This window comes from Accipiter gentilis, chromosome 8, assembly GCF_929443795.1.
Source record: "Accipiter gentilis chromosome 8, bAccGen1.1, whole genome shotgun sequence".
In the NCBI taxonomy this organism is placed as follows: domain Eukaryota; kingdom Metazoa; phylum Chordata; class Aves; order Accipitriformes; family Accipitridae; genus Astur; species Astur gentilis.
In genome coordinates, this window is record NC_064887.1 from 37,823,197 (window position 1) to 37,845,362 (window position 22,166).

General features: G+C 45.2%; 1 protein-coding gene across 1 annotated transcript in view; it reads left to right on the forward strand.

The window, feature by feature from the left end:
* Positions 1 to 12,832, forward strand: part of LOC126042158 (ceramide synthase 4-like) — a 36,440-nt gene extending 23,608 nt beyond the window's left edge. Inside the window, exons 7-11 of the mRNA XM_049808868.1 lie at positions 3,778 to 3,870; positions 4,749 to 4,877; positions 5,158 to 5,264; positions 5,687 to 5,843; positions 10,850 to 12,832. Coding sequence (XP_049664825.1) covers positions 3,778 to 3,870; positions 4,749 to 4,877; positions 5,158 to 5,264; positions 5,687 to 5,843; positions 10,850 to 11,041 — 678 coding nt within the window. The 3' untranslated portion in view covers positions 11,042 to 12,832. The remainder of the gene's footprint in view (positions 1 to 3,777; positions 3,871 to 4,748; positions 4,878 to 5,157; positions 5,265 to 5,686; positions 5,844 to 10,849) is intronic.
* Positions 12,833 to 22,166: the final 9,334 nt, after the last annotated feature.

Genomic DNA, 22,166 nt, shown 5'->3' on the forward strand with positions numbered 1-22,166 from the left:
AGAATTTAAAGCCAGACCCTTGTCAAGGGAGAATGTCTTTGTATCTGGTGTAATCCAAGCCCAATAGAGGATGAGTCAGAAAAGCAGGAGGAGACTGCAGAAATAAAGGGAAAGTGAGAGTTCTGACCAGGTGAGCCGAGAAAGTGAAAAATGGGAATGCTCCAAGGTTGTTTAGTTTGTAGAAGAGACTGAGGCCAGAGAAGAACATGTTGCCTGAGGGGAAGTGAAGACTTCAGTGGAGAGTATGTAGAGCAGAGCACATGCTCTGAATGGTATGCTGTGTACTTTCAGCTTTACTGAAGAATCATGTCCACAGTGCTCCCCAAGGAGTTTCCCAGTGGAACTGGCAGTATAGCCAGTAGCAATACAGCATCATTCCCATTAAGTTCAGAGAATGCTGTCTTACATTGTAAAACTGTGTATTCTGAGTTTTTTCACAACAGTACTGCGAGAAGCTGTCCAGTGGGTTGGAAAGCCTACATCTCTTATCAGCCCAGCCCAGAATAACCTCAATGAAAACTGCCAGCTAGGCAGAAAATTTTCTCCTTGTTCCTCAACACAAGGAGCAAAGATAGCCCAGACCAGAATTACCTCAATGAAAATTGCCGGCTAGGCATAAAATTTGCTCCTTGTTCCTCAACACAAGGAGCAAAGATAGCCCAGACCAGAATTACCTTAATGAAAGTTGCCAGCTAGGCACAAAATTTGCTCTTTGTTCCTCAACACAAGGAGCAAAGATAGCCCAGACCAGAATTACCTCAATGAAAATTGCCAGCTAGGCACAAAATTTGCTCTTTGTTCCTCAACTCAAGGAGCAAAGGTAGCAACCAAAAGCCAGGTACTTTTTTGACCAGCTGCCTCCCTTGTTATGCCTACTCCCATAACTTGAGAAGCTGAAAGAGTTAGAAAGGAGCTTCACCCACTGAGCACAGGAGCTATTGCCTGCTTTGCCTTTCCCCTTATGTTTTTATGTGCTCTGAATTCTCTAGAGAAGATGACTATTGCCTGTTCTGTAACAGGAGCCTTCCTATATCACACTGCTGTGGATGTCAGAGCAGATATAGTAAAGAGAGCTAAATTTCATTAAAGTGAAAAATCTGATTGCAACTTTGGAAGAGGTTCCTCTATCCTATGAGAGCAGCTGGTAAGTGTTTCTAGCAGGATAGTAATCTGTATCATCATGCAGGAAGCTACCATGCACAGGATTTTACAGTACTAGAATTTCCTGGGTAGGAAATAAAATCTTTCATTAACTGAAGAGGAGGCTGAAGGAAACTTGATCCCAGTACCAAGACAAGGTGAAGACTGCCTATGTTCCACGACTTTTTGGTCTGGCAGTCAAAGTTAGAGCAAGACCTCATGACTGTATATTGAGGTTGCAGACCCATAAAGGGAAATGTAATGCATAATTTTAACAGTGTGAGCCACAGGAAATGTAATGGAGCAAATGAGCAACAAATAAGGTAGTATCTTTCAAGCCATGTCTCCAAACAATCCACTGTCACTCAAAGGCAGAAATTTTAGGGGCAAATCTGTAGTTCAATGTGAAAGCCAAACCATACAAACAGGTGGTGCTTGAATAGGAATGTAAGACTAAAAGGATTGCTTGGGTCCTTGCCTCCTGTTCTGTACATTTGGAGTCCATGTCTTTTCAAAAACAACCCAAGTCATCATAACAGCACACCAGGGTGGGTTGACCCTGGCTGGCCACCAGGTGCCCACCAACCCACTCTGTCTCCCCTCTCCTCAACTGGACATGGGAGAGAAAATACAATGAAAGGCTTGTGGGTTGAAATAAGGACAGGAAGATCACTTACCAATTACCATCACGGGCAAACCAGGTTTGTCTTGGGGAAATTAATTTAATTTATTGCCAATCAAATCAGAGTAGGATTGTGAGAAATAAGAACAAATCTAAAACCACCTTTCCTCCACCCCTCCCTTCTTCCTGGGCTCAGCTTCAGTCCTGACTTCTCTACTTCTCGCCCTGAGACTCACAGGGGGATGTGCAACAGGGATTGCGGTCAGTTCATCACACATTGTCTTTGCCAGTCCTTCCTCCTCCCACTCTTCCCCTGCTCCAGCGTGGGGTCCCACCCACAGGAGACAGTCCTCCATGAACTTCTCCACCATGGGTCCTTCCCATAGGGAACAGCCCTTCAGGAACAGACTGCTCTGGCATGGGTCCCCCCATGGGGCCACAGGTCCTGCTAGGAGCCTGCTCCAGTGTGGGCTCTCCATGGGGTCACAGCCTTCTTTGGGCACATCAACCTGCTCCAGCGTCAAGTCCTCCACACACTGCAGGGGAATCTGCTCTAGCACCTGGAGCACCTCGTCTTCCTCCTTCTTCACTGACCTAGGAGTCTACAGAGTTGTTTCTCTCACATGTTCTCACTCCTGTCTACCAGCTGCTGGTGTGCAGTGGTTTTTACCCCTTCTTAAATATGTTATCACAGAGGTGCTACCACCATCACTGATGGGCTCAGCTTTGGCCAGTGGCAGGTCCGTCTTGGAGCTGTCTGGAACTGGCTCTGTCAGGCATGGGGCAGCTTCTGGCATCTTCTCACAGAAGCCACCCCTGCAGCACTGCTCCTCCACCCCCCTACCAAAACCTTGCCACATAAACCCCATACACAAACTTTGCAACATCTGTAACAAACAGAAAAGACCAAAACCAGATCTAGTCATGTCCCACTGGCAAAGAGCAAGAAAGGTCAAGGTCAAACCTGTGTATTGGCAGGAACAAAGAATGTATTAAATACAATTTCTACTAAACAGACCGTGTCCTGTGCTAAAGACAATGACACAAGAAATGCCAGTTCTCCCAGATAATCTGATCTTTGGGGAAAAACAATCTCTTCTGATCCAGAGCTCCTGTTTGGATAACCTGCAGAGTGTGAACAGCATGTACCAGCCTGGGAGATGTTACTATCTCCCCTGGTAGCACCAGTGCATCCAGCTGTGCTTCCTTTTGTGGCCAATCACTGGTGCCACAAAGGAAAACAAACTAAAATGTATGAAGGCCATAAATCAACGCTTTGGGTAGAGAAAGCCCAAATAAATTGGTATTTGGGAGCACCATACTCCATGATTCTTTGGAAACACTAGTTGCAAAGCCCCTTTAGTCATAGGAAATTTTTTTTATTGACTAGTTTCAGGTTTAAGGAGGCCATATAGTGCCACAACAGTGAAAAATTACTTGTTAAAGAGCATATATCTTGCTAAGTGGGTCTAAGCTTTTAGTTTTCCAGCTGTAAAACCTCAGAAAAATTACCCAGAAGAATGCAAATTACTGTTCACACTGAGATTGCACTTTCCCCCATTAGTTTGATTCAACTGAAAAGTCTGTGAAGGGTACAATGTGTCTGAAGCATCTCCTTGAATCCTAAAAAGGGTATGATTTATTCAGCTACTACTTAGCTATTTCACCATAATGGAATGGTTTACATAGCTTTTAAAGCTCTATACTGACTGCTCAGGAATCTGCACAGTGCTGAAGAAATGCTGAAAATATTCTGGATCTTCCGGGTGATTCCCTAAATGTTCCACATGGTGCATCAAAGTGGAATTTCCCCTGCTATTTGCATTTGCTTCAGCACAGATGAGATTTAATAAGTAACCATATAGTTCAATTGAAGTATTTCCTCCTGAAGCTCCAAGAACCAGTTTTGTTGGTTTGGTTGTCTGGTATTCTTTTGCCTAGGAAGCAGTCTTCACTTCCAGCCCTTGCTCTACTTTACCTGATGGGTTATTTCACTGTCTCTCCCCCTCTCACAGCCTCTCCAGCCCTCCCTGTTCTGGTACTACCTGCTGGAGCTCTCCTTCTACTGGTCACTGGTCTTCACCCTGCCTTTTGATGTGAAGAGGAAGGTGAGTGGCAGCCTCAGAGAAGAATCAAGCACAAACAGGACCCAAGCTGATCGCTCAGGAGAGTGATCTCCAAGAACATGTGTGTAGTGCTAGTCTGAGGTTTTGGGGGATTCTGCCCTTGCTCATTCCCAGGAATTTCCATTCCCAACCACTGGCTTCCCTCTTCTCTGGGAAGTGGAGAACACAAACCTAACAGAAAGGTGCAAACTACTGCAGAGTTCTCAATCCAGACTTCAAAATTGCTCTTCTGGGACTCTTCTAAGCTGCACTGATCATAGAGACAGGAAAAGAGATGATTCTCTGCCAGTTAAGCTGCATGTGTTCCTAGGTGCCAGTGCCCCGACAGACAGGGTGCTGCATGATTACATAGGTATACACGTGCATTGAGGCTGCAAATATACACTTACAAGGAAAGGGTGGTTGTGAGTCTCCATCAGCGAGCCTGGGGGTATGAGATGATTGTGCAAACAGGTAGGCATGCACAGGGGCACAGAGCAGAGATGGATATGGGCACTGCTTTGTGAAAGGAAGGAAGAAAGGAAAGCGCTCTTTATGTTGAATTTGTCTGTACTGACTCATTGGCTTTTATTATTCTGTATTCTGATTTGAACCATCATTGGACCATTACTGGTGGACTGGAGGGAAAGAGTGTTCTTTGTTGTGAGATCCTCAGTTTACACTATAAACTCCAGCTTCTCTTGGTTGCCTGCATTTCTAGAATGTGTTTGGTAAAACAGTTATATGGGTAACACCTTATAGTGGGAGGTTTCTTAAGTCATTGGGTAGAGAGATTTCATTGCTACCTGCAGGAGGCATGCTTTAAGCAGGGCAGAAGGTGCTTTATGTATTTTATTCTCTGCTGTCCCCTTTCTCATCAGGATTTCAAGGAGCAGATAGTCCATCATGCTGCAACCATCTTCCTGATCAGTTTCTCCTACTGTGCCAATTACATCCGCATTGGGACACTGGTGATGGTGATTCACGATGCTTCTGATTGCTTCCTAGAGGTGAGCGCCACAACTTAAATGTTAGGCAAAGCCTAGTTAGCAATGGTGCTCTTCAGCCAAAGAGTGTCTTTTGATCTAGCATAGTATGGGCCAAGCGTTATGGTGTTTCACAGATAACTCAATACCGATCTCCTGACCCAGCCCAGGGTGCCCTGCAGGGACCCAGGAAGAGGCATGATTACCTGCATGCAGATTGTATTGTATCTGGCTCATTAGCCTCCTGGAGCATGTGCAGATGCACTGTCTTGGCCTGCTGTTTTATTGTTCTTTCTCCTTCCAGCCAACTAAGATATTCAATTACATGAAGTGGAAAAAAACTTGTGACAGCCTCTTTATGATCTTCTCAGCTGTTTTCCTCATCAGCCGCCTGGTCATTTTCCCCTACACGTAAGTCTGCTGCAGTCAAGGGAAATGGAAAAGCTGCTGTCTGAGACAGGATAATTCAGCTGGGTGCTGAATCTTTTGCTGCAGCCTTTGTTTTTCAATCCTTGAGCATATGTCCCAGCCCTTTGCACAGGCTACAGTGCCACATGGCTGTTGCACCTGCCTTGGGGTAAACTAAGGTGGTCTGCCTTGGAGTTCATAGAGTAGTTTTAAAGTCCTGAAGTATACTGCAGAGGAGAAGTCCTCAGCCTGTGGCTCTATCCTGCTTATTTCTGGTGGGGACCTGAGAGTTGGCTCACATGTGTTATATGTAAGAAGGAGGTGACTGACCTGAAGCTTCCTCTATGACTAGAGCTTTCTGTTGCTTAATTACGGCCCTACTAACAACAAGCTTTCCCTCCACTGCAATTCCCTCTCTCTTGCAGAGTGCTCTATAACACCTACTATTACTCCATGGAGATATTCCAACCTTTCTTTGGATACTACTTCATGAATGGTCTCCTGATAATTCTGCAGCTGCTCCATGTCTTCTGGTCCTGCCTAATTATTCACATGGTCTACAAGTTCATCCTCCAGGGCACGGTATGGATCAGTTTTTATTCCCCTGTACATCACATGGGGAGGGAGGGGAGGGTCCACCTAGGCTGCTTGGGAGCACAGGAGTTCATCTGGGATGGATTCCTTCTTGCCCTAGTGAAATTATACATGTACATTCCTAGCAGTGGGTTGAAAGGCACACTCACTATTATTAGGGAAAGTTGACCAAAAAAAGGTAAAGTTTTTATGAGTCACTACAATATTGGGTCCGCTTCTGATGCTTGTATTCAAGAAAAATGTGGATTGGACTCCAGGGAAGATTTCCGTGAACAAAGCCAATGACATCTGAGTAAGGATCCCAACACTTAGGCCAGTATTCTTTGCATTTGTAACAAAACCAAGATATCAAGGCAGGGAAAGTTGTCATGATTGGTGGGGCCAGTGCAAAAGCGCTTCCATTATAGTACAGGATTTTTAATTACAATGTTACTGAGATCACAGAATCACAGAATGGCTGAGGTTGGAAGGTACCTCTGGAAGTCTTGTCCATATTCCCAGGCTCAAGCAAGGTTACCTAGAGTGGGTTGCCCATGACCATGTCCAGACAGCTTTGGAATATCTGCAAGGACGGAGACTCCACAACCTCTCTGGGTACCCTGTGCCAGTGTTTGGTCACCCTTGGTAAAAAAGTGTTTCCTGATGTTCAGAGGAAGCCTCCTGTGTTTCAGTTTGTGCCCATTGTCACTTGTCCTGTCACTGGGCACTACTGAGAAGAGCCTGGCTCTGTCTTCTTTACACCTTCCCTTCAGGTATTAATATACATTGATAACATCTCCCTGAGCCTTCCCTTCTCCAGGCTGAACAGTCCCAGTTCTCTCAGCCTTTCCTCCTATGTGAGGTGGTCCAGTCCTTTCACCATCTTTGCAGTCCTTCACTGGACTGTCTCCAGTATGTCCATGTCTCTCTTGTACTGAGAAGCCCAGAACTGGACAAAGCACTCCAGGTGTGGCCTTACCAGTGCTGAGCAGAGGGGAAGGATCACCTCCCTCAACCTGCTGGCAACAGTCCTCCTAATGCAGGCCTGGAAGGGCAAGGGCACATTGGTGGCTCATGTTCAACTTGGTGTCTGCCAGGACCTCCAGGTTTTTCTTAGAAAAGCTGGTCAGCCCCCAGCATTTACTGCTGCCTAGGGTTGTTCTTCCACAAGTGCACAACTTCACACTTCCCCATGTTGAACTTCACAAGGTTCCTGTCAGCCCACAGCCTGTCAAGGTCCCTCTGGATGGCAGCACAATCCTCTGGCATATCAGCCACTCCTCCCAGTTTTGTGTCTTCAGCAAACTTGCTTAGGGTACACTCTGCCCCATCATCCACATCATTAATCACAGAATCATAGAATGGTTTGGGTTGGAAGGGACCTTAAAGATCATCTAGTTCCAACCCCCTTGCCATGGGTAGGGACACCTTCCACTAGACCAGGTTACTCAAAGCCCCATCCAACCTGGACTTGGAACACTTCCAGGGATGGAGCATCCACAGCATCTCTGGGCAACCTGTTCCAGTGTCTCACCACCCTCACAGTGAAGAACATCATCCTTGCATCTAATCTAAATGTGCCCTCCTTCAGTTTAAAGCCATTACCTCTCATCCTATCACAACATGACCTTACATGAAAAAGTCCCTCTCCAGCTTTCTTGTAGGCCCCCTTTAAGTACTGGAAGGCTGCTCTAAGGTCTCCCCAGAGCCTTCTCCAGGCTGAACAACCTCAAGTCTCTCAGCCTGTCTTCATAGGAGAGGTTCTCCAGCCCTCTGATCATCTTCGTGGCCCCACTCTGGACTTGCTCCAACAGGTCCATGTTCTTATCTTGGGGGCCCCAGAGCTGAATGCAGGACTCCAGGTGGGGTCTCACCAGAGCAGAGTAGAGGGGGAGAATCACCTCCCTTGACCTGCTGGTCACACTTCTCTTGATGCAGCCCAGGATACGGTTGGCTTTCTGGGCTACAAACACACATTGCCCGGTCATGTTTTGCTTCTCATCAACTAACACCATCAACTCCTTCTCCATAGGGCTGCTCTCAATCCACTCCTCACCCAGCCTGTATTTGTGCTTGAGATTGCCCTGATCCATGTGCAGGACCTTGCCCTTGGCCTTGTTAAACTTCATGAGGTTCCCACGGGCCCACCTCTCAAGCCTGTCAGGACCCCTCTGGATGGCATCCCTTCCCTCTAGCGTATTGACCACACCACACAGCTTGGTGTTATTGGCAAACCTCCTGAGGGTGCACTCAATCCCACTGTCCGTGTCTCTGACAAAGATGTTAAACAGCTCCTGTCCCAATACTGACCCCTGAGGAACACCACTCATCACTGCTCTCCACCTGGACATTGAGCCATTGACCGCAACTCTTTGATTGCGACCATCCAGCCAATTCCTTATCCACCCAGTGGTCCATCTGTCAAATCCATGTCTCTCCAATTTAGGGACAAGGATGTTGTGCAGGACAGTGTCAAATGCTTTGGACAAGTCCAGGTAGATGACATCCATTGCTCTTCCCTTATCCACCAATGCTGTAACCCCATCATAGGTGGCCACCAAATTTGTCAGGTGTTATTTGCCCTTAGTGAAGCCATGTTGGCTGTCACCAGTCACCTCCTTGTTTTCCATGTGCCTTAGCATAGTTTCCAGGAGGATCTGCTCCATGATCTTGCTGGACACAGAGGTGAGACTGACTGGCCTGTAGCTCCCCAGGTCTTCCTTTTTTCCCCTTTTTAAAAATGGGGGTTATGTTTCTCCTTTTCCAGTCAGTGGGAACTTCCCCAGACTGCCACGACTTCTCAAATGTGATGGATAGTGGCTTAGCCACTTCACCTGCCAGTTCTCTCAGGACCCGCAGATGCATCTCATCAGGTCTCATGGATTTGTGCACCTTCAGGTTCCTTAGATGGACTTGAACCTGATCTTCTCCTACAGTGGATGGTTCTTCATTGTCCCAGTCCCTGCCCGCAAGACATGTTTTGTATGGATTGTCTTACAGTGCTGTAGATGTCTACAGAGTAGATATTTCTGTCTAAACTAGCTGTCTGGACTCTTCATAGCAGTAATGGTAAACAGGCATGCCCAAAGCATAATCCATTCAAGATCGCACCCAGGTAGTGCTGTTCATCTCTATCAGTTGTAGAGCAACCCTAGATAAATGTCTGAGATGCAGCTGTATAAACAAAATCAAAGACATAACCTAATGGCATTAGATTGGCCACATGCCAAGGACATAGTCCAGGAGTAACAAGTCGGTGCCTTGTGGGACTTGACCTTATCGCCCAGGGTGAATTGTTTTATTAGTATCCAACTGGGGAATTCTGTCTTACGGGAACTGAGAACAAGCATTAAAGGCTCGTCTTCATCCATATTGTCACCATTTTCTTTATCTGCCTTCCCTTAAGGTAGCACAGAGCAAATTCCTTGCAAATTAGGAAACAGAAACTTCACAGGGCAGAAAATGAAGATGCAACTGAAGACACCCTTTTATTTTTTTCCTAATTCTAGTGTGGCCTGAATTACCATTGCAGTTATTACAGTGTAAAATGATGAGGTAATAAATAGCCTTATTAGAAAGAAATGAATGATCAGGGAGAAAAATACTGAAGCGTATCCAGAATTTTTCCTATTTTATCTAAAAATCATCTGCCACATTTGATGCAAATTTGAGAGCTTTCCATATTGAGCAGTGAATAGCAAAGAAAAATCATCCTGAATGATCTGTTTCAATAATGATATTTAGTAGCCCAAAGCAGTACCAGCAAGAATATAGGACATTCTACCCTTTTTGAGAGCCATGAAATTCTTGCTCCAGTCAGTTCACATTCTTCTCATAGGCCTTTCTGATCTCCATTTTTCCTCTCTGGCTACTGGATCATCTGCACCACCTTCTCACATGATCTCCCCTAATGCTCAGTAATTAGAACTGAGCCTAGATCCTGAAGTACAAGTTTCATTCCCTCATACAGACAGCCTGAAATACATCATTGTAATTCATGCAGCTACCTATATTGTCCTTGGAGGCAGTTTGAATTCAGTGCAAGTTTGGATTCTAACAAATCCTGTCTGCTTTTGGGTGTAGTGATCTCTAGAAAGAGCATCAGATCAAATAGACTTCTTAATATGATCCAAGAGATATCCCCAGAAGAACAGACAGAGTAAATGGAGTCCACAGGTGTTTATGCAGCAACTGACATGCCCCTGAGCAGTTTCCAAAGCTCAGGTCACAGAATGGGTTTGCTGCTTTCCCTCACAGCACTCTTTCCAACAAGGAGTGTGACACCGTTGATTTGTCCCCAATTTTGGCATCTTGTATTGTAGAGTAGAAACAGCCTGGGAAGCCAACAAGTGCTAGGCTGCTTTTCTAAACTGTCAATTTATCACATTGTTTCTTCTTTGTCTTCCTTTTAAGGCCATGAATTAAATATTTAGAAAAGTGGAGTACAGATCTCTTTGTCAATAGCAAGAAGAAAAATCTGAACATAAAACTGAATGTAATCAGAATTGAGTGGTTTTGTGTTAAGCTATTGGTTTGTTTGAAAGCATACGCTTTCAAACTGTCCAAAGCAGTGTGCTCAACCTACAGCCACCCAGGCCAAGCATGGTTAGAAGCTATCTCCTTGTTCCTTTTCGAAAATGTAAAAGAGCTTGATTAACTGCCTCCCCCCATCCTTCTTCCACACGCTGATGCCCAAAGCAGCAACATGGATCTCCTCAGTCTTACACGGTTGTCCTCAGTCCTGGGCATCTGTGGTTTGCTGCTGCTTCGCAACCTGTACAGTAATTCCTAATTTTTATCAGGATCACAGCTAGGATTCCACTGAGACTGAAATCAAAGAGACGGAGAGAATCTGTTTCCAAAGGTGATGTAAAAGCTGAAAGGACACAGTAGAACTGTGTGCCAAAGGCAAGTGGCTGAAGTAGCAGATTAATGTTTAGCCTGTGGCTCAGCTAGCACTGCTTCTTGTGCAGACTTCTATGTTTGTATTACTTCTCATTTACATGTTTCCGTAGATGGAAAAGGACATGAGAAGTGACACAGAAGAAAGTGACCAGGACGAAGAAAGAGAAAAGATTAGGGAAAAGGAGCAAAATGGGATCACATACTTCAGCAACGTCACAAGCAACAATTATATCCAGAGGAATGGGTCTGAGCCACTGAAAAACAGAACCCATCTCACCAATGGCCATGTCAAGGAAAGATAGCTACTGTTCATGTGCTTCTGATATGGTCTGTAATGAACGCAGTCCACCGTCTTTAGAAACAGTTTTGCTCGTTGTGTAGATAAAATGGAGTGCAGTTGCAGTATCATAGCTGAATTCCTGCTTCCCGTAAACAAAAGTGTTGATAGTCAGTGATATTTGAAGAAAGTTTTTGGTCTTTCTTCAATAAAAGCTTACTATAGGTTGTGGCCTTGAAGCAGATAGAAAGGGATCAAAGTGGTTTGACTTGTATTAGACTGTACCATACTTGTTGTTAAATGTGTTAATCTTGAAACAAACTGTAAAAAAAAAAAAAAAGGTGGATAAACTCTGGCAATGTCAAGTCTTAACCACCTAATGTTGTTTGATAGGAATCTGTTTAGCCTTGTTCAACCTCTGGAGGCCCTGGCCCATTGCCACTAATGATTATGGCTAACAAGTAAGTGTGAGACTCTAAATCTTAATACGGGGACACCTCTTTTGGGAAGACGGGTGCCCCATACACACTCAGAAAATTAAAATTAAGCATAGTGGAATGAGAGCTTTGGAAAGATACAGGGGAAAACATTTTCTTCTCAAAGGAAATGCTGCTGTGCACCACATGACCAGTTTTGTAATGGTATGGATCTCAGTCCCTGTCAGCGTTATTGCCACAAAGGTGGGAACTCCAAAGCCCAGACTGGAGAGAGAGTACCCACCCAAATCATAGTTGAAAGAGCTGGAAAATCCAGACAGCTGTGTCTCAACTGTCAGGTAATCCTTTAAACCTCTCTTGGAAGGAAACACAATCAGAAGAAAAGTGGCAAGAAACTGGATAATCTAGAAGACAACACTGATTAAGTGCTCATATTTTCACCTAGTGTGATTGGCACAGTGGGGGATGTTTACAGAGTCAGCTTGTGGCAAGAAGGGAATACATTTCCCCTATCCTCAGAGGAAAAAGGACCCATAGAAGATCTGCTGAACCTTATGGAATAATGCTTTAATGTGGCCTTCTAACTCTAGTGGGCCTTTGCCTAGATGTATCAATATCAAGTTTAAAGCAGTAGTCCATGAAGTCATGATGCAGTTCTAATTCAGTTTGTTTAGGTGTCCTGTATCTTATACCCTGTGTAGTCTTAGACTTTGGATTCTGTAATCCCTTAAAAGAGTTAAATTAGTATGACATGAATTTCTGTTTTACAGGTCGATTAATCTATGAAACTGAAGTATTAACAAATTCACTGTAATGAGTGCAGGGACTTAGACTGCCAAGGCCATGCAGACACTTCCCTATATGTGCCCAGTAAGGGCCAATGCTAACTGGGGGGGTACATGGACCAAGGAAATGCCTTTGAAGAGGTGGTGCACATGTTTAAAATTAAAAGGCAAGTGACAGCATAGAAGGACAAGACAGTTTTCAGCAATCCACTCAGTTGACCTGAGATGTGACTGAGAGCGCTTTGGTCTGAGCTTGTATGTGCTTATCTTAGGTTTCAGTCAAAATACATTGCATAATTTCAGATGGGAAAAAGTGGTTCCAGCGTGGGTGATTCCATGGCAGTAACATGCTCTGGGAGGAGACCATCTGTTCTTGCATCATCATTTAAATTTGTATTTGCTGAAGATAGTTTGTCTCTGAAACCTTGAGCTATTTTGAAGATGGAAGTACATGTTCTGTCTACTGTCATGTTCCTTTAATCTGAATCTACGATCTCGCCACTCCTCTGCAGGTGATGTGTTCAGGTGCGGTGGTTATATATCATTTTGTACTACTGAATGTAAACGTTCTTTATAAATTACTTTTGAAAGGTTTGATTGTCTGGCTCTTTTCTACTTCTTTAACTAGAAGGAGGTAACCTGACTAATTGCACCTTATAGGTGGAATTGTGATGAGGGAGACACATATGGGTGTCATTGCCAAGGTCGATACACATGCAGTGTGCATGAGAGGATGTTGCATACCCAGAACATGCAGTTGTACTTGGCCGTGCCAGTAGAGAACTGCAGCTGCCTCATTTGTCTCCTGCTAGGTAAAAGCCCTGTGTTTGGCCCTGGAACAAGGGACACTTTGGGGCACTGTTACATTAGACCTAGGGGCAGACCAGGTTACTTGGTATTGCCAGGGCAGTGGCAAGACCAAGATTGCAGCACCAGGGAGATGCTTTGGACTTGCAAGGATAGGAGAGAAATTAATGACTATTTGTATTGGTTTTGTTTGGCAAGGTTTTGGTAGCGGGGGGGGTTACAGGGGTGGCTTCTGTAAGAAACTGCTGGAAGCTTCCCCTGTGTTCGAGAGAGAGCGAGCCCATATTAGCCGGCTCTGAGATGGACCCGCCGCCGGCCAAGGCCGAGCCAATCAGTGATAGTGGTAACGCCTCTGTGATAACATTTTTAAGAAGGAAAAAAGTTGGGACGGAGAGAAACTGCCACCGGAGTGAGGAGTGAGAACATGTAAGAGAAACAAGCCTGCGGACACCAAGGTCAGTGAAGAAGGAGGGGGAGGAGATGCTCCAGGCGCCGGAGCAGAGATTCCCCTGCAGCCCGTGGGGAAGACCCCGGTGAGGCAGGCTGTCCCCCTGCAGTCCAGGGAGGTCCACGGTGGAGCAGATATCCACCTGTAGCCCGTGGAGGACTCCACGCCGGAGCAGGTGGGTTCCCGAAGGAGGCTGTGACCCCGTGGGAACCCCGCGCTGGAGCAGGCTCCTGGCAGGACCTGCGGATCTGTGGAGAGAGGAGCCCACGGAGCAGGTTTTCTGGCAGGACTTGTGACCCCGTGGGGGACCCGCGCTGGAGCAGTGTGCTCCTGAAGGACTGCACACCGTGGAATGGACCCATGCTGGAGCAGTTCGTGAAGAACTGCAGCCCGTGGGAATGGCCCACGTTGGAGGAGTTCGTGGAGGACTGTCTCCCGTGGGTGGGACCCCACGCTGGAGCAGGGGAAGAGTGTGATCAGCCCTCGTCCTGAGGAGGTGAAGCGGCAGAAAATAACGTGTGATGACCATAAACCCCCATCCCTGTCCCCCTGTGCCGCTGGGGGGGCTTGGTGGTGAAATCCGGGAGGGTAGTTGTGCCCGGGAAGAAGGGAGGGGTGGTGGGAAGGTGTTCTGAGATTTCATTTTACTTCTCATTACCTTGCTCTGGTTGATTTGTAATAAATTGAGTTAATTTTGCAAACTGAGTCTGTTTTGCCCGTGACGGTAATAGTGAATGATCTCTCCTGTCCTTATCTCGACCCGCGAGCCTTTTGTTATATTTTCTCTCCCCTATCCAGCTGAGGATGGGGGAGTGATAGAACGGCTTTGGTGGGCACCTGGTGTTCAGCCAGGGTTAACCCATCACACTATTCTTTTTCATGAGGTTTTAGAAGGCTAGGAAAGATCCCTGTTGTAAAATCACAGCACCTCTCACCCAAGGAGCAGAATGCCTCCCAGAGACTGCACAATTCACTGTGGAGCCAGTGCAGACATATGTTGATGCCTGCTGAATCTTATCCTCAGGGCTTTGCTGTAGTCTTGAAGCTTGAGATAAGCTCATTAGGAGGCAAATGTGGTTCTTGTGAAAGGATACATCAAGCATTCAGGAGAGCTGTTGGACAATTAAGAACTACTGCATGCTGCTTTTAGCTGAGGAACTGAGCATGACAATGATGAGTCACTGGGGCAGATCAGCTGCCAAATTCATTTTCTTGCCATTGGCTTGCTAAGGCAGCTTCTTTAAGAAGCTCTGTGTGTAATCAGCCTCCTCCCTATATTGATCCACTGTCTCTCTTTATGTCTACTCCAGTGTTGGGAAGCTTATGAGTGCTATGATAATATTTATTAATTTTGTGTATCAGCTCCCTCCACACTAAGGGCATCACAGCCCCCAGCACAGAGAAGCTGTTGTAGAAAACCTGCAGGCAAGACTGTCATTTGTCTGCTGAAAAGCCCAGCAGAGCAGATGAAGCACTGGGTAGCACAGCATAATCTGAATCTATTTCATTTCCCCTGTATCTTTATCACCCCATGTGCACAGAAGAGGCATGCATCACACAGTGTGTGCACCACGTAATGTTATCAAGCAGCTGTGGGAGATGAGGTGTCCAGCTCCAGGTGAGCTAAGAAAAAAAGAACATTTACTGGTGCTCCCAGGCTGCTGTGTGGTGGACAAATTGAGGACTGGCAAAACGTGGTCCCCAGACTGGCATCTGGCCATCCTAGCCCAAAAATTATGGGTGACATGAATCTGCTGACTCCAGTAGATGTGGACATCTAGTGCTGGTTTGGATCTTGTTTTCAGAGCAGTTTGGCACAGTTGTTCCCTTCCCCCTGCACGCACTCGCGAAACATCAGAGATGTGCATCCACCACACTTTTTCATTTAGACATGTACACCCAAGGGAACGTTTACTTGGATGGCCACACTGAAAGACATTGCTTTTCTCGTTCACACACATGTACAACAGGCACTGCCTGCAGGTAAGGGCGTCCCTAAGAAACAGCAAGGCAAGTTCAAAAAGCTGAAGTCGTGTCTAAACAAGGCAAGTGGAAAGGACCTGTAACGTTGGCAGATAAATGTGAACATGCAATAAAGCAGGCCAAGAAATATCTTGAGAAACAACTTGAAAGGCAATACCAATCTCTGAAACATTGGAAAGACTGCAGGAATCATAGATAATCAAAGCATATAGTAAGAACACTGAGACAAGATCAGGCTAGAGCCAAAAAATTCAATGAGCTGCCTTACATACGACTTCCCTGCTTAGAAGATCAGAGGGGGTCCAATACCTGACATCTTGCTGAGGCTACTTCCAAGAGGATCCATCCCAAGCTGATGGGTGAGAAGATGTTACATAGCAAACAGAATAACTGAATAATAACAAACCTTCAAACCCTGGGTGGCATTCACTCAAATGTCAAGAGGAAACTCGTACTAGAAGGAGTTGAACTGTGGAATGCCATTTTTTGTTTCAAATCAACTTGTTATCAGAAAAATTGAAGAAGGTTCCAAGTGTGAATGTGAGGAGCTACGGTCACCTGTAGTCTGACATCCAGTCTGGTCAGACTGGTAGAAAGTGTAATAAATTATGAAATTTGTGGAAACACATATGAACATAATATTGTAGGAAAGAGTCCTTGTGGCTTGTATATGAGGAAATTATGTCTCATTCTGCTGGAGTTATCCCAAAGAGTCAGTGGGCACATGCAGACGAGAGAACCTGTTACCTACTCAGCTTTGCAAAGGCATTCAGAAAGGTCCCTCGCCACTTGAGAAATCCACCTGAGGTTACTGTGGGAGACAACAGGGTTTTTTTGCAGCTATGTATTGTTGCAGGTGCCCCAAAAGGGGGGAGGGAAAGGCAGATGGCAAAATTGGCTGATAATGACAGTTACTCATGACAATGATGCAGACTGATTGCAGTCGGTTGCAGAAGGGTTTATGGTACTGAGGGACTGAGTGATAAAACAGCTGAAACTGAATATGGAGGAGAGCAATGTGGTGCATGTGAGAGGGTCTCCTGAATTGCTGGGCTGAGTGTTGGCACTTCAGAATAGTTTTGGGTCTGCGTCTTTAGTGGTTTTCATCGTCTTCTGGCTTGTCATTTTCCCGTTAATGTGAGTTACGTTTTAATGTTCTCTGAACATGGGTGTTACGCACTATTCAAGCTTCTGGAGAGATGACCCTCCATGCTGAGGGGAGGAGAGGCAGGGAAAAGGACACTACAGGTAGGCTCAAAGATTAATCCAAGTGGAACTGAGGAACCCAAGAAAAAAACCCCATGGTTTTAACTATATTAATTAATTAACTGTATTAATTAATCTAGAGCCACAGCCTCTGCCCGTTTATTCCCACACACTCAGTGCCTCTCCTAGGCAGGGACTGTCTCCCACCTGGAGCTCTCTCATGCTGTGATGACATGCTTACATGCAGCCACAGCAGCTGACTTCTCATGAGCTATTGTGGTACTGGAAATGTTTTAGGACTGTCTTTCTCCATCCTCTTAATGCCATCCCCACCACAGTCTGAGGGTAATCCTTCTTCTCCTCTACTCCTGCTCAAGACCTGGTGTGACTCTTCCAGTGTGTAAAAAGTGGCCTGCTTCTGTTGCAAACATTGGGTCCTACAAGAGAACACAGGTGCAAACTGTACTGGTTAGAATTTCCCAAGATTTTCTTAGCAGCCTAAGAAAGGCCTGCTTATAACTCTATTAAGATAAAATTAATATAGAAAGAATGGCATAGTAATTTAAGGTGACCCACCATCTATTTGACATAAAACAAGAAAATCATGAGTACAAGCTAAGGATTCAGAAGGTAGGATACTCAACATGCTGGGAGAGTATCAGCAATGATACCTCCAGAAGCCATGCAGAGGCACCAGTCTTGGAGAAGGGCTTTTGCCTCCACACACCTGACCACACTCCCAGCCCTTTAACTATGCTGAAATTGTTCCCTTTTTTTTTACCACTGCCAAGTCGCCTGGAAAACTGATGCTAGTTAACTTCCCAGAAACTCATTCCACAACACTTGCATTATAGTCTAAGGTTTCTGTTTTCTTTTAAAACCAAACAATTCGTTTATTAAACCCAGAATTTTTAAAATTTGACATGTTATACACACACAGGGACGAGTCTGCGTTGCTGTCCTCTGTTCCTACCCTGGCTCCCTACCACCACTAAAGATGCTGAGTGTTGAATTTTGGTCCTGCTGCCTTTTAGTTTGGATGCCTGTGAGGCTGACTTTGCATAGCAAGTCCCAGATTCTGGTGGTGAATTGGCTCCCTTAGAGAGAAAAGCAATAAAAGCTTGAGGCACCTTTCCTGAGAAAGAAACGAATAACCATGACTTCAGTTGTCTTCACTGCAAAAAGTCAAGCCCCAACATCTCAACCTGGTGTATCATAACATAAGGACAAAGAAGATAACAGATGTCCTAGGTCAGACCAGGCGTCCATCCAGATCAGCACCTGTCTGCATCAGCAGCAAGAAGCAGATGTCTAGGAAGGCAAGAGCAGAGCAAATACACACTACATCCCACAGTGTTTCCTAGCTTCCAATATGTCTTAGATTTCATGTCTTAGATAACTTGCGGAGGAGGACACATACTAGCATTCATCATTTCTCTCCTGTGCTGAACTGCTCTCTGTTCTGTCTGCTTTCCATTTCCAAACCAGTGCTTTCCTCCTTTCTGTCCCTGTAACTGATAAGAGATTTCTGTGACTTCTGCCAAAAATAATGACCTGCCCAACTGCTTATCTGTACCGTCAACTCTCCCCTAACTTCAGTTAAAAAATTCATTTATAATCTCATCTAAGTGCCAGTGGCCAGATCCCCTTATGGTTTAATTTTTGTCCATTGCTCCTCTCCAGACTTATTTTAGGAGAAATGTTGTTAGTTCCTGCTTCTTCTGGGAAGCATTGCAGGTTGCCGATAACCTGCAGTTAGTCTGCAAAGACTATTGCATTGTTGGTGATTTTAATACAGAGTTTCTGCAGGGCCTCTGGGACCTGGGACATTCTTTGCGAGAGCTGGGCAGAGCGTGAAGCCTGATGGTGCAGACCTAGCACAGCTCAGCTCTGCCCTGGGGACACATGAGCCAATTAGTTGCCCAGAAAGACACTTGATCCTTATAAGTCTGAAGATACTTGGCCTCTTTAGTCTTGTGTCTGCTGATTTGTCTCTCCCTCTCTCTTTCCCACAGCACATACTATTGCTTTGTGACAAAATTTCAGTTTTTCCTCATAAGCTGTCTGATAAATGCTTTCCTGATGGTCCTGCAGTTGTTACACATCTTCTGGTCCTATCTAATCATCCAGGCGATCTTTGGTGTCATCCTCCATGGTGTGGTACGAAAAATCTTTGGGTCCCCTGTGCCACCACTACTCGAGAGACCATGAGCTCCCTGGTGACTCCTGCATGGCTGCAGGGAAGGGGTTGGAGAACTAGGACTGCCCAACAAACAGCCTGAGCTCTTCTGAAGTCACGCGTTGGGAGTTGTGTGGACACCTTTGCTCACACAGACCAGAGCAGCAGCTCACTTCTGGTTTGCAGCTGTGTCCTAGTGACATGGGACTATCCACGGTCCTGTCTCCTCACATCCTAACAGCTTCTCAGTATGCAGTTTGGGAGAATAGGAACCTGTTGGTATGTCCAAAGTGGAGTATAGAAGGAGCAATCAGGTAAGCCTGGTAGATAGCAGGCTGCATATTTGCACCTCTGAGTTTTGGGTGCATTCCAAAGGCTTTTGATGCATGCCAGTGTTTGTATAGGGATCATTGGAAGAAACCTTGTCATGAGAGATGCCAGTTCCCTGGCTTGCCTTGCTAACTTAAGCAGATGGCATCTTGGTAGCCTCTGAGCAGATTTGTGAAGGCTTTGGGGATCTGTGGCCAGAAAAAAACCCACAACAGTGTTGGTGTTATGTCTTCAGCTTACCTTGAACTACCCCTTCACTGAAGCTAAATTAAAAGAAAAAACTGGTTTTCTGGAGGAAATGATGGAGCAGACTCTCATCAAGCATGTAGATGATTGAAAATGAGGAGATCAGTCAATATGCTCACTGGACAAATACGTGCTGACTTTCAGAGCTTCGACAGTAATAAACTGCACAGGAAAATATGCAGAATAACTAATTAGAATAAATACTAACTAATTTTCAGAAGGTCACATTACAAGAACATTATTAGGGTGACAAAAAAAGGCATTCAAAAGTTAGGTGAAACTGTAACAAAGTCAACCTCTGGCAGTTTACATCAACCTCCCAATAATGCAGGGCCAATTTCAACACTGGCTTTAAGGATATGATCACACCTGTTATTTTATTTTAGCTGTCAGGTTAACACACCAGTGCTGTGCAAGAAAACAGCACTAGTCCCCTCTAATATATTCCACAATATAGGTTTTACAGCTCATTTAAATTGTGTGTCTTTCCTACAGAAAATAAAAGATGCCAGAAGCGACACCGAGGAAAGTGACAGGAGTGAAGCAGAGGATCTGGCAAACAACAAAGAGTAATGCAGGTCTTGCTGCAAACACCAAGGGCCGGGCAGACTCTTAAAAGAAAGCAGGGAGGCTGAATGGGACCCTGGGGGGAGAGGCCAGACAGGCTCACAGATGGCTTCACATTGGTCTGCCTGAGGCATCATCCAATGTCTAGATGGAAGTAATTTCATCATAGTGTTTACAGGCAGTTAAGTCACTTCAGGGGATGTTTTCTTCACTTCTCCCATTTTGACCATTTTTTTACTACTACTCTATGATTTCTCCAGGAAAAAAAAAAGGCCTACCAGCCAAAGCCTCACTATAAACAGGAGAAGAGGGGTTGAGCAAACTGCTGAAGTTATGACACCTAACTGTGGTTATCTCAAAACCTTCCCAAAGGTTCATGAGATAATAAATTACAACTGCTGAAGATTTAACTGACTTGCAATTTCAGAAGATACTGGCAGTCATTGCCAGCCACCCCATGAAAGGACTTGAAAGACACTAGCTTAAGTAAACGGCAAATAAGTTTTCAGTTGTATAGTATAAAATGGTTGGGCTTTGGGGAAGGATAAACCATTTCTACAAATAAGTCCTGGCCAACTGATACAGGCTGTGTTTGCTGTATGAATTATACAAAATAGCTCCCGTGTCTAAAAGATTTTGCTAACTGAATGTCTACTCTGGGAGAAGGCTCCTAAAATTGAAAGCAACTGAAATGCTTTCGAATGCACACTTTTCCACCAGAAATTATAATTTAGTCTAAACAGAAACTTCCCATGGGGATATATTAATTTTGTTGAGGTTTCATTTTCAAAATCAGAAAATAAGAGTGTTACAATACTAACATTTTAATGGGATAGTTTAGGGGTTGGGTGACTTTTCACCTTGTAATATATTGTATCTGATGTAATTTTCAGAATTTATATTAGAACGTAAAACCTAAAGTTGATGTAAAAATGGATTACACCTAAACCAGAGTCTGTTTCACCTAGATTTTGCATGATACCGAAGTTCTTTAGAATATCAGGTCTTATGTCAGTAGGAAAATCTTCTTAGAAACTTGCTGGAGGTCTGACATCACTGCCAACTCAAAAGCTCAGAAAATGCAGAGGAGAGACAAATCTACATATATTTATGTCTGTAAACAATACACAGAAACCTGAAAACACTGTCTTTAAAACACCTTTTCTACTCAGGCTTTGAGTATGCTTCCAAGGGATCTGACACATTTTACACAAATACTAAGGGAAACTGTTTCTGAAAAATGCGAAGAGGTGGAGAACGAAGGATGGTGCAACTATAAGACACTGCTGTGAAGTACCATGGTCCATCTCCCACATCTGACCTACGCAAGGCAAAATATAAAAAAAGGCAGGAAAGACGTGCGAGAGAAAAGCAGAAGGAACTGAGCCAACAGTCCCTTGAAGGACTTTGACATTCAGATCTGGAGGAAGCAACACTGAAAGGCAGCCAGCAACCTATCTCTGTGGGACGCCAGCCTTGAGGAGGATTGCCTGTTGCCTAGCCCCGACTAGCTGTACTTTGCTGGGAGTGCAAGACCCTTCATTAGGATACCTGGTGTAAGGGTTTGCCCATGAATTATTTCACCTTGTCCCTCAAAGATGATGCTTTCTTTTAAAGCCTCAAATCATACAGGAGAATCTCAGCTTTTAAAAGATTTACATAGCCTCCAGGTCACACGAGTACAACTGGCCATCGGACTCAAACAACAGGCCCAGCTTTTCATTGCTGCCAGCTCCATCACAGGGGAAGCACCAATTCTGCTCTCAGCTCATGGAGCTGGCAATGCCGCAGCCTGGCTGGAGTCTGACAGATGGACTAGAGCCAAGCCAGCCTGGATTGAGAGGGCTCCACATTTGCAGGCCTAGAGTAGCTCCTGGCACCCTGACGTAGTTCTCAGTGGTAGGGTTGCTTTTAACCACCACCTTTGGGTTTTTAAGGCCTCTCCCATTCTCTGGAGATGATAATCGTTCAGGTCAGGAACTCTCTTAAGTACATTTTCCTTTCCATGTTGCTGCATCACATCGAAGAACCAACAGGTGACAGTAATGCTTGTAGTGCAACCTCCCAGGTCGCTGCTGTTGCAGTCTCCCCTTCTTGTCCAGTCAAGCAGACTCACGTGGCAGCCATTCCCTCAGCTGCTCCATCCTTGGGAGGCCTGAGCT